Source organism: Colobus angolensis, unplaced genomic scaffold (assembly GCF_000951035.1).
Source record: "Colobus angolensis palliatus isolate OR3802 unplaced genomic scaffold, Cang.pa_1.0 Scaffold330, whole genome shotgun sequence".
In the NCBI taxonomy this organism is placed as follows: domain Eukaryota; kingdom Metazoa; phylum Chordata; class Mammalia; order Primates; family Cercopithecidae; genus Colobus; species Colobus angolensis.
The window spans coordinates 2,480,284-2,493,510 of record NW_012116600.1 but is presented as its reverse complement, the minus strand read 5'-3'; the positions used below and the strand labels follow the sequence as shown (position 1 = coordinate 2,493,510).

Genomic DNA, 13,227 nt, shown 5'->3' with positions numbered 1-13,227 from the left:
AAGCTGAAATGTCTTTTTTGAGCAAGAGTTAGGAAGTACCCAGAGAAGGATGGGGCCATGTCAAAAGGACATAGAATTTAGTTTAAGGGTGTTCCCACTGTCCAAATTTGGACAATTTCAGCATCACAATAAATAGTGGCAGGAATATTATAACTCACTGGATAAAATATGAAAAAGATGAATCTATGCTGACATAAATTAATAATGAAAAAATTGAATGTTTGACAAAAACGGCGTTCTCATGGTTATAAAATATCTCCCCACAGTATGCTTATTACCTGCAAAAGGAATGAGGAAAAGAGCAGTTTAACAGTGGGGAGGTTATAATGTAATACTTCACAAATGCTGTCTTAACCATTTTAAATAATAGTTAAAAACTCAGAATTCTTTCTCGTAAGTCGTTTGCTAAGCCCTCACCCCAACCATATTCTTTATTAGGCTCGAACACTCCTGGGTTACAATAGATAGCTTCCAAAGGCCCCCAGATACCAAGGACAGCCCCTTCTTCCTTGCAACCACAGAATGATTCAAAATACCAAGTGCCCAGGAAACCTGTGAAACCCAGCTAATTCCATCCCATTTACCACATATAAACTACCTCCCACAGCTCTGGCTTGATGCTACTCTGTCTCCTGACAACACCCTGTGTAGCCCTGTGTGCAGCCTTCTCTCATTTGGAGCTATAACAGAGTTCTGCCTTTCATTTATCTGAGTGTCTTTGCGTTGCATCCCACCATCTGAAGAATCTATAATCACACATAAGCTCATATAATTATGACACAGAAGCCTGGCAGACAACACTTTAATCAAGTGATAAAAATTAGTGTCATCAGTAAATGAACAATTTGAAATTGTGTGCCATCTGGTGGATGCAATGAGAAGAGCACATGATTTCTGTGATATTTCTGCCAAAGATGCATAACCTGAATTATGATGGAACATCATACAGACCCAGTTGTGGGGAATTCTACGTAATATTAACAGTCTTATCAAGGTCATGAATGTCATCAATTCCCCCAAAACTGTGATGCCCTTTCTTGTGCAAACCTCAAGGAGTGTTGGTCCAGCCTACTCAGCAGGAGCCTAAGGGAGATGGCAATGCCCAGCATGGCCGCTCAGCCAGCGCCACCTGTGAGCACCCAGCACCCTCATCAACCCAGAGGCTAGTACCAGTACCATACATACCCACCTTCCCCTTGCCTTCTCCTAACTCCTTTCTCTCCAATTATGTCTTTCACCATTTCTGAAATCTTTGATTTGTAAACTCAACTTGGATGTTGACTTCCGACTTTCTGAACACGAACCTTGGCTTGTAGTACCCTCCTGGGTTCCTGTGCATCCTACAGACTGTCCTCCAGGTAGAGTCTCACAAACTGCAGTATGTGCCCTGATCCTTACTGGCACTGAAATGCCTTGCCGTAGCCACTCACAAGGCATGTGAGTCAGAAGTAAATGTTTTCTATCTCTCCTACTGGTTCAAAATGGATTTACTTTTCTACTATCATATTGTATGTGCTAGATATTTGTAACATAAAGAAAATACTTAGAAAAAATGTGGTGGTCCCAACTACTTTGTACAGTGAAGCTTTGTTTTTTAAAACAAAAAAACAAAACAAAACAAAACAAAGCTTTTAGGTTCAGGGGTACATGTGCAGGTTTTTTACATAAGTAAATTGTGTGTCACCAGGGTTTGGTGTACAGATTATGTCATCACCCAGGTGATAAGTGTAGTATCTAGTAGGTAGTTTTTCAATCTTCACCCTCCTCCCACCCTCCACCCTCAAGTAGGCTCCAGTATCTATTGCTCCCTTCTTTGTGTCCATGCCTTCTCATCATTTAGCTCCCACTTATAAGTGAGAACATGCAGTATTTGGTTTTCTTTTCCTGCATTAATTTGCTTAGGTTAATGGCCTCTAGTTCCATCCATGTTGCTGCAGAGGACATGATCTTATTCTTTTTATGGCTGCATAGTATTCCACGGTGTATATGTACCATTTGAGTTGATTCTATGTCTTCACTATTGTGAATAGTGCTGCGATGAACATACACATATCTATTAGGTTCTCTAGAGGAACAGAAGTAATAGGAGATATATATATATGTGAGTTTATTAAGTAGTATTAACTACTAGAGGAACAGAACTAATAGGATTCTCTAAAAGGATAGAACTAATAGGATATACATACACATATATATGTATATACACACACACACACACACACATATATATACACACACACACATATGTATGTATATATATATGGGAGTTTATTAAGTAGTATTAACTCACAGAATCACAAGGTACCACAATAGGCCGTCTGCAAGCTGAGGAGGGAGAAAGCCAGTCTGAGTTCCAAAACTGAAGAACTTGGAGTCTGACATTTGAGCGCAGGAAACATCCAGCATGGGAGAAAGATGTAGGCTGAAAGGCTAAGCCAGTCTAGCCTTTTCACGTTTTTCTGCCTGCTTTATATCCTGGCTGTGTTGGCAGCGGATTAGATGGTGCCTACCCAGATTAAGGGTGGGTCTGCCTTTCCCAGCCGACTGACTCAAATGTTAATCTCCTTTGACAACACTCTCAGAGACACACCCAGGATCAATACTTTGCATCCTTCAATCCAATCAAGTTGACGCTCAGTATTAACCATCACAGCATGCATGTGTCTTTATGGTAGAACAATTTATATTTCTCTGGGCGTATACCCGGTAATGGGGTTGCTGGGTTGAATACTAGTTCTAGGTTCTTTGAGAAATCACTACACTGCTCTGCACAATGACTGAACTAATTTACATTCCCACCAGCTGTGTATAAGCAGTCCCGTTTCTCTGCGACCTTGCCAGCATCTGTTGTTTTCTCACTTTTAACAAAAGCCATTCTGATTGGTGCGAGATGGTATCTCATTGTGGTTTGGATTTATATTTCTCTAATGACTAGTGATGTCGAGCATTTTTTCATATCCTTGTGATTGCATGTATGTCTTCTGTTGAGAAGTGTCTGTTCGTGTCCTTTGCCTACTTTTTAATGGGGTTATTTGTTTTTTGCTTGTTAATTTGTTTAAGTTCTTTATAGATTCTAGATATATAGACCTTTGTCAGATGCATAGTTTAAAAATGTTTCTCCCCATTCTGTAGTTTGTCTGTTTACTCTGCTGGTAGTTTATTTTGCTGTGAAGAAGCTCTTTAGTTTAATTAGGTCCTATTTGTCAATTTTTGTTTTTGTTGCAATTGTTTCTGGCATCCTTGCCATTAAATCTTTGCCAGGGCCTATGTCTAGAATGTATTTCCTAGGTTTTCTTCTAAGGTTTTATAGTTTTAGGTTTTACATTTAAGTCTTTATTTCATCTTGAGTTGATTTTTGTATATGGTGTAATGAAGGGGTCCAATTTCAGTCTTCTGCATATGGCTAGCCAGTTACCCTAGCACCATTTATTGAATAGGGAGTCCTTTCCCCATTACTTATTTTTGTCAACTGTGTCAAAGATCAGATGCTTGTAAGTGTACAGCTTTATTTCTGTGCTCTCTATTCTGTTCCATTGGTCTATGTTTTTGCACCAGTATCATGCTGTTTTGGTTATTGGAGCCTTGTAGTACAGTTCAGTGTCGGATAATGTGATGCCTCTGGCTTTGTTCTTTCTGCTAAGGACAGCTTTGGCTATTTGGGCTCTTCATTGGTTACATATGAATTTTAGAATACTGTTTCCAAATTCTGTGAAAAATGTGATTGGTAGTTTGATAGGAGTAGCTTTGAAAATGAAGCTTTATAATAACAATTGGTAATCATTTTTTCCAGATACGAAATTGTGACTTAAGTGCTTAATCTAGACTTTATCTCAACATTGAATATGTTGAGTACATAGCTGACCTTCTCAATTAGATTTTTATTTGAAATAAGAATCTGAGAAACACAAATCATTTTTGAGCTAGAGTTTCCACAATGGTTTGTTGACTCAGTGAATACAGTACAAATTGAGGAATTATAAAGCATGCTTTTGATAACCTCCAGTCTCATTTCTTTCTCTTTCTGTGTATGTTCTAAAGAACCAAACTAAAGAGTGGACAACTTTGTGCAAAGGAAGAGGTATCCCCTGCTCAGATGATTGTTCTCTTATGGGTACCCTGGGAGAAGCTGTGACAATTCGAACTTGGAATATTGCTGGATTACCTTCTGACTCATTTTCCATTGATAATGGGATAATCATAATGTAAGAAAAATATTTTTCTCACAAATGGTCTTTATTAAATAATCAGTAGATTTATCTGTGTTCCTTCTAACAATTTTAGGTAGCAAACTTTTACAGTATTAAAAAAATTACTTAACTAGTAAAATTAAGTATAAGTAATCACTTCCTTCTCTTATTAATATTATAATAGTTGAATATTAGACACTGTAGTAAACCAACCAGATGACTTTTACTTTATTTTTAAAAATTAATTTTTAGCAAATAGAGCAAAACCCTGCCTTAAGTAAGGGAAGTCCAAAATTTTCATTTCCATAAAATACAGGGTTTTGTTATTAGAGATTAATGAAATGTGCATTAGCGTGCCATTGGTGGTGATTGGGCAGGGTGTTCCAAATTCTCTTAATCCCTAGTGTGGGACTGTTTTAAATTAGATAGATGTATTTCCGGGTCCTACGCTGATAGGGAATAGTAGCCACTATACCTGTAATTTCCTGGTTAGTAGAGAAAACCTGTGTAGACTGGGCTGGGAGACTATTAAAGACTTGTCTGCCTCACCCTCTCATCCAGGTCTCACCTCCCAGAAACCAAGGACTTCAGCCTGTCACAGTGTGAGGACAATCTTGTGTTATTTCCAAGTTCACATTACCATGAGCCTTTTATCACTTGGCCAGTTTTCTTGGAGTTTTAGCATGTTAACAATAGCACAGATATTTCCTACTATCAGTGGGAAATTATCTGTATTACATGACTATTTTGACTAGTTGTTAGGTTACTATGAAAAAGTAATGATATGATGGTACTTTTTAAAGTAAAAATGGTTGAGGCATGTGAACTTTTAAAATAGAAGTAAACACTAAATGTGGAGGCTAGTTATTCCTAAATTTTATGTATATAGTATTTATGAAAATCAGTTTACAAATTAAAACTCTGGTGAACACATTTATTTTTCAATAAATTATCCTGACATATGGATTTCTTTAGCATTCATTTACTAAATGTTCTACAAGAATTTGAGGTATGTGCAATATGATTATAATATAAAACAAGATAAAATCTGATGAGACCACTAGGGGAAGTTAAGGAGTAGTTACTGTTAGAATTAGAGACAAGCTAATTCCTATTGCTGGGCCCTGAATTAAGTTCAAAGCTTTCTGATAAAGCAAAAAGAAAAAGTTGTATCACATGGTTCTTGTTTTTTAACCAAGTAAACTGTAGTTAGAGAGACCAACTTTTTCAGGAGCTAAAGTTAATTATTTTGTTTATTTAAAGAAAAGATTACAAAGCTTTACTTTGGGGAACTAAAATACTGGGTACTCTGATCCAATAATCTAAATTAATCAAAGGAGGAAACAGATAATCTAGATCAATGATAAATATGTGCATTAGCTGGCTGCTAAAATAAAGATTTTAGCAGATTTTTAAGTGCCTTTTACCAAGTACAGAAAGGCAGCTCATTGTTGACTGACTTAACATGTGGCATACAGGCAGTTTGTGCTGATGTTTAGCGTTAGAATATACCTTACAGATTGACACAGGTGGGAGATTTCTGAAATTTTGGAAGTCTAACTTTTACTTTCACTTTTATCTAGCTGGACCAATTAACTACAGCATGAAAATAGTCAAATTTTTGCTGCTTTTGTTATTGTTTTTATCTCAGAAAAGAGCTTTGGCTCTTCTCAAGCTCTTATGAACGTAGCTGGTCATGTCCTACATGTTAGTAGTTACTGAAGTGGTAGTCATTGTTTTGATTTGCAATTTATATATCATGGTTCTGCCTAGCAGGACATCTCTAACCATCATCAGAGGCCAAATTGCATCTTGTTTTCTAGCAAGTAAACATACCCTTATTTTGGGGTCTAGTCATATTTCAAAAAAACAGAACTGTTGATGGATATATCTGCACATAAGATTCTAAACTTTTCAGTGATTATTTTTCAAGACAACACACTCACATTTTGGGAGGGACAGAGATAGAAAATGATGTTAATGAGTCATAATGCCTACATCTTTGCTATTCATTTGTAAAAATGTTGAAATACTAGCAAAAAGTTATGGTAGCAACTATACTAAGAAGAAAATATTAACAATTTTCATTCTTGGCTTCTTTTCAAAATATTTTTTGGTAATCTCATACGGAAAGCTTTCAGTAAACAGGTTTAAAGTGATCACTTTGAAGTATTAGCTAAGTATCTTCTTTACCTGTGCAGCGCCCTCTTCCATTCCCCGGAAAGTCTTGCTTGACAATGGTAATATCTAATATTGGGAACTCACAGAGGACCTAATCCTGTGCTAAGTGCTTTTCACATATTATCTCAGCTGAGTGAGGAGGTGATTATTTAGGAAAACTGGAAGAAGCTATAAATTTGGGCAAGTTAGAATATAATTAACTTTTGGGGCTGTTGACACCTATAGGCCCTTGGCTAATTAGAATTTCAAAGGTTAGTGATAACACTAAATGCAATTAGATTGTATCTGAACATTTCAGGGGTAAAGGATTAAGACTGTTTAACAGCTTGGTAAGTAGATCAGACCTGTATCTGATATAACTCTGCTTTTTAAAAAAGTAAGTTTTCATTTCTATAGGAGAGAGATATATATTAGGTTTAATTCAGTAGCAATAATAACTGAGAAGAATAACACCTTTCCTTGTCTGTTTTTATAAATTTATGTGTGTGTAAAAAAGAAAATATCAAAACTCTGAAATGTACTGCTGCTTTATATTCAAAATCTGTGGGCTGTGCGACTGCTGTGAACATATATTTTTACTGTTAGAAGTCTGTGTTTTCAAAAAGCCCACAAAAGCACCAAATAACAATCCTCTCTAGACAGTAACAAAAGAATACACACTGTCAAAACTTGGAACATTGAGTGCTATAAAAATTCAATTTCCATTTGGGAACCACTGATTTTAAAGCCTTTGTAGATTCAAGAATGTTTGATGGCAGAAGTAAGAGAGAGAAAGATTATGTGGAGAAAAACATTTTCTTGTTAAAAAAAAAATACAAAATAATAATGGAGAAGAAGTAAGCAAGTAAATATAGTGCTTGTTCATTTTGAATTCAGAATTTATATTCATCCAAGGGTGAAGCTATTTAAATCAGTTTGTTGCATACAACTTTCCACAATTATTGGTGTATTTTTTAAACTAGTATTTTCTTTTTTATCTACATTGAAGAATGTCTCCTTTAAAATTTTATTCATCTAATATGTTATTCTATAGAAGCCCAAATCTTTAAAATTGAATATAAGCTGAAGTCATAAACATCCTGTCTTTGAATAAAAAAGTTGTTACATTAAGACTGTTGTCTGGGGAAAATAAGTTTGATATAGTTATTAGCTGGATATGGAACAACAAAAGATTTGTTTGTGTATAACTGCACACACACATAAATGAGGAGAGAGGGTTGGGGGTGAGGGGAGAGAGGAACGAGAGAAAGAGAGAGAGAGAAAATACAGTTGTTCCAGCACAATTTGTTGAAAATATTATCCTTTTTAAAATCAGATTGGCTTTACATCTTTGTTGAAAATCATTCTGGGTTTGTTACTGAGTTCTTGTTCCATTGACCTGTTCATCTTGATGTAAACACTGTATTTCTTTGATTATTGAAGCATATTAAGCCTCAAAATCAGGTAGTATATCTTTCACATTTGTTCTTCTTTTTCAAAATTGTTTTATCTAGTTGTTACCTCTAAATATAAATGTTTGAATCAATTTTTAAGTGGCTACACAAAATCTTCCTGGGATTTGTATTGGTACTAATTGAATCTAAGATCAATTTGAGAATAATTAGCAACTTAGTATGTTTTCTAATATATGAACACAGTGTATTTCTTCATGTACTTAGGTCTTCTTTGATTTCTTTCGTCGGTGTTTTGTTCGATTTATTCACAGTATTTCTTTTATTTCTGTGTGGTACTTAAAAGATTGTGTTCAACTGTTCACTAGGAAAGCAGTTTATTTTTGAATATTGACTTTTTACCCTGTAGCTTTAATAAACTCATTTATTAGTTCTAGGATATTTTATGTAGATTTATTGGAATATTTTATATGTAGACAATCTGCAATTAGTGACAGTTTAACTTACTACTTTCTAATCTGTATGCCTTTTATTTCTTTTTCTAAGCTTATTGCACTGACAAGGGCTTCCAGTAGAATGATGAACAGGGTTGATGAAATCGGACACTGTTGCCTTTTACCTAATCTTAGAGAGAATCAGTTTTTTACTGTCACATGTGGTATTAGCTGTAGGTTTTTGTACCTCCTTTGTATCATGTGAAAGAGACTCCCTTCTATTCCTAGTTTGCTGATAGTTTTTAGCATTAATGGATGTTAAATTTGGTGAAATGTTTTTTCTGCATCTATTGAGTTGATCCTACAGTTTTTTTATGTTTAGTCTGTTAAAATGGTAAATTATACTGATTGATTTTTGAATGTTGAACTATCCTTGCTTTTCCAGATTAAACTCTACTTGGTCATAATGTATTCTCCTATTTATATATTTTTGGATTCAGTTTGCTAATGTGATTTGAAGAGTTTTGCATTTACATTCATGAAGGATATTGATCTGTGTTTTATTTTGTTGTGAGGTCTGTATGGTTTTGGTTTCAGAGTAATGCTGGCCTCATAAAAGGAATTGGGACGTCTTCTCTCCTATTTTGTGGAAAAGATCATGTAGAATTAGAATTATTTCTTAAATGTTTTACAGAAATGACCAAAGAAATTATCTATGCCTGGAATTTTTATATTGTTGAAAGATTTTATCTATAAATGCAATTTTTAAAATAGTAACAGGTCTATCTAGGTGATCTATTTCTTCCTAAGTGAGTTTTGGCAGTTTCTGTCTTTTTAGAAATTGCTCAGTTTCATCTAAGCTGTTAAATGTATGAACAGAGAGTTGTTTATAGTATTTCCTTAATATTTATTTAATGTCTATAGAGTCTGTAATGATAATCTCACCTGTCACTTCTGATGTTGATAATTTGTGTATTCTTTCTATTTTCTTGGTCAATCTGGCTAGAGTTTGATCAATTTTGTTGATCCTATGTAGGAGCAAGCCTTTGGTTGCATTGTTCTTCTCCGTTCTTTTTTTGTTTTTGGTATTACTGATTTCTTCTCTAATATTTATTATTTCTTTGCTTCTGTTTGCTTTAGGCATAAATTGCTTTTATGTCTCTGGTTTCCTAAGGTGGAAGGTTATTGATTCTAGATTTTTCCTTTCTAATCCATGGATTTAATGCTATACGTTTCACATTAAGTATTGCTTTAGCTATATAGCACAGATTTTGTTGTTTTATTTTAATTTTCTTTTCCTTTAAAGTACTTTCTAATTTTTTTTGAAATTTCCTCTTGGATTCATGGATTTTTCAGAAATATATTTTTTAATTTCCAAATACTTGGAGACTTTTAGGATATTTTTTGTTACTGTTTTTAATTTCAAATTTATTTGTTATTTTCAGACTATCATTATGTATGATTCCAGTTGTTTAAAATTTTTTAAGGTTTGTTTTATGGCATAAATCTTGTCTATATTTGTAATGTTCCATGTACACTCGGAAAAAAAGATCCTGCTATTATTGAGTGAAGGGCATTGAAAGTTGGTTAGGTTGATTTGTTTGATATTGTTGTTCATGGCTTCAATATCCTTGCTAGTTTTCTGTCTACTTGTTCTCTCTTCAGTCTTATCAGTTTTAGCTTTATTTATTTTGGAGCTCTGTTGTTAGAGGCATACACATTAAAGACTATTATGTCTTCTTGATGAATTGACCCTTTTGTCATTGCATATGTCCCCCGATAGTTTTCTTGTTCTGAAGTCTATTTTTTCTGATATTACTATTGCCAGTACAGCTTTCTTTTGATTAGTGTTTTCATGGTATATCTTTTACCATCATTTTACTTTTAATATAACTATATTATTATATTTAAAGTGGGTATCTTATAGATAGCTAACAGTTGGATCACATTGTTTTATCCAATCTGATAGTGTCTTTCTTTGTTGATCAAATTGGACCATATATATTCATCTATCTTCAACTTCACTGACTCTTCTGTTACCTCTGTTCTGCTATTGAGCCCATAGTATGGGACTTTTCATTTCAGATACTATGTTTTTCAGTTCTAAAATTTCCATTTGGTTCTCATAATCGTTTTTGGGTTTTCTTTTGCTTCTGAGAATGTCTCCATGTATTTCAAAAATGTTCACCTTTATCTCATGGAGTATGGTTATATCTGCTTTAAAGATTTTTTTCTGGTAATTTCAAATCTATTTCTTTGAGAATTAACCACATCCTTATTCTTTGTGTGTTGAGTAATTTTGGATTGTATCCCGGAAATTTTGAATATGAGACTCTGGGTCCTGTCAAAATCCTCTGCTGTATAGGTAATGTTGCAATGTCAGTTCAGATTTGTAAGCCTTCACTATACTGCTTGAATCTACTCCTCGGCATTCATTACTCTGGAGTTAAATGGACTAGGATTTATGATATTGTTTAAAGCCTCTGATGTGCTTCTTTAGATGTGTTCCATGCATGCACAGCTTCAGGTCTTTTCTCCTCCGAATTTCTCCCACCCCTGCCCCACTTTCCATATCCCAGGGGCACCTTTTCGTATACTTTTTTAATGGCCAAATGATGAAGTTCCTTCAGAATTTTCTTTTCCCTTGCTATTGCACAATTTCATGCCAACACTGGGGGCAAAGTGGTAAGAAAAAAGAGAGAAAAATATTTGGATTCCCCTTACATTCTGTGTACAACAGGGATCTCTGTTTTAACTTCTGTCCAGAAAGACAGGTTTTTGCTCAGTGTTTTGGGTAACTGCACCACTGCTTCTTCTGCCGTGATAATACAGTTCTGTGAGTGGGGTTAACCTTGGGGTAGAGACAAAAGAGAATAAAGAAAAAAAAAGCAAAACATGAAATAAAACATGGATTTATGCCCACGCTGTGTGGTTCACATATGGTCATTTTTTCAGTTATCTATTTTGAGTTGTTGCTACCTGTGCCTGCTGCACAGTTCCCCACCAAGCCAGAAAATAGAAAGAAAGAAAAACTTAGAAAACTCACTACCCCATTACTGATAATTCCTCAAGTTAGGATTTTCTTCCCATTCATTTGTTATTATTTACCTTTTAGAATCTGTAAGTAGTTGTTTTTTGTATTTTGTTCAACATTTTTAGATGTAATCAGTGAAGGAGATAGGCTGTAAAAAGCCTAGTCCATCTTGGTTAGCATCAGATGTCCTTTCCTCTGTTTTTTTTTTTTTTTTTTTTTTTGAGACGGAGTCTCGCTCTGCCGCCCAGGCTGGAGTGCTGTGGCCGGATCTCAGCTCACTGCAAACTCCGCCTCCCAGGTTCACGCCATTCTCCTGCCTCACCTCCCGAGTAGCTGGGACTACAGGCGACTGCCACCTCGCCCGGCTAATTTTTTGTATTTTTTAGTAGAGACGGGGTTTCACCGTGTTAGCCAGGGTGGTCTCGATCTCCTGACCTCGTGATCCGCCCGTCTCGGCCTCCCAAAGTGCTGGGATTACAGGCTTGAGCCACCGCGCCCGGCCTTCCTCTGGTTTTGAAATGCTGCTCATTGGACCAATATTTTCTGTGCAGGGATAATGTCTTAGAGAATTTTAAGTTTCAGAATTATTTAATTTGTATGGTGTTTGCCCCATGACTTTACTGTTTCTCTATCAGTGGATTATCACATGCAACCTTTATTTGATCTAGGAAAAAATAGAATAAAGAATGAGCACGGACCCTTCCTTTGAAGGAATAAACAATTTAGTTGGATGATGCAGCTAAGGAATTATAGAATTACCATAATATAATATTACAATTATATGCAAATACCATAAATATAACATGGATGAATTGCTAAAGAAGTTCAGAGAGAAAAGAGATGGAGAGAGGCTTTGTGGACTACATAGCTTTTGAGCTGATGTTCAGACATGAGTAGGACTTAAATGGGAAAAGATGGGGGAGAAGTGCATTTTGGACAAATAGACAGGATGAACATAGGTATTGTGGCTAAAAAATGTGCAAGTGATACAAGAGTGAGTAATTCAATTTATTTAGGAAAACATAAATGCTGTTTAACATTCACATAATCCTCCAAACTTAAAAATATATTTCTAAAATGTGACAGAATGAAAACTGTTTATATATTTATATCTTTATTTCTTTCTAATTTCCCTTCTCTCACTCTCTTTAGAGTGATTTTTCATTAGTTAATTGCATCTAAGATGTTACATTACTTTTTTGATGTCTTTTCTTACATAATTAATGTCATAGACTGAATTATGCTGCCCCACCAAATTTTTACGTTGAAGCCATAACTCCCAACGTGACTGTATTTGGATATAAGTCCTTTCTTTCTTTCTTTCTTTCTTTTTTTTAAGACACGGTCTCACTCTGTCACCCAAGCTGGAGTGCAGTGATGCAATCCTGGCTCACTGCAAACTCAAGTGATCCTCACACCTCAGCCTCCCAAGTAGCTGGGACTAGAAGTGCACGCCACCACGCCGGGCTACTTGCTGTTTTTTGTAGAGATGGGGTTTTGCTATGCTGCCCATGCTGGTCTCGACCTCCTGGGCTTAAGTGATCTGCCCGCCTCAGCCTCCCAAAGCACTGGGATTACAAGCGTGAGCCACCATGCCGGCCCAGAACATAGGTCCCTTAACGAGGTAACTAAGGTTAAATGAGATCATAAGGGGGAGCCCTCATCAAATAGTACTGGTGTCCTTGTACCAGAACATCTTGCATGGAGCAAAGGCCATATAGGACACAGCAAGAAGGTACTCTTTGCTAGTCAAGGAGAGAGGCTCTGCAGAAACCAAACCTGCTGAAACCTTAGTCTTGGACTTGCAGGGTCCAGAACTGTGAGAAAATCAATTCTGTTGTTTAAGCCAGTCAGTCAGTGGTATACTGTTATGGCAGCCAGAGTGACACAAGGATAATGCTCACATTGGAGGATAAGAAAACTATTTTCTTTTTTATCTAAGCTACTTTTTTTTTTTTTTGAGAGAGAGAGTCTTGCTCTGTCGCTAGGCTGGAGTGCCA

General features: G+C 35.7%; 1 protein-coding gene across 1 annotated transcript in view; it reads left to right on the top strand.

Moving 5' to 3' along the window:
- DNAH7 (dynein, axonemal, heavy chain 7) overlaps positions 1-13,227 on the top strand; it is a 333,441-nt gene that overhangs the window by 231,889 nt on the left and 88,325 nt on the right. The window contains exon 46 of the mRNA XM_011952066.1: positions 4,039-4,202. Within this exon, the coding sequence (XP_011807456.1) occupies positions 4,039-4,202 (164 nt within the window). The remainder of the gene's footprint in view (positions 1-4,038; positions 4,203-13,227) is intronic.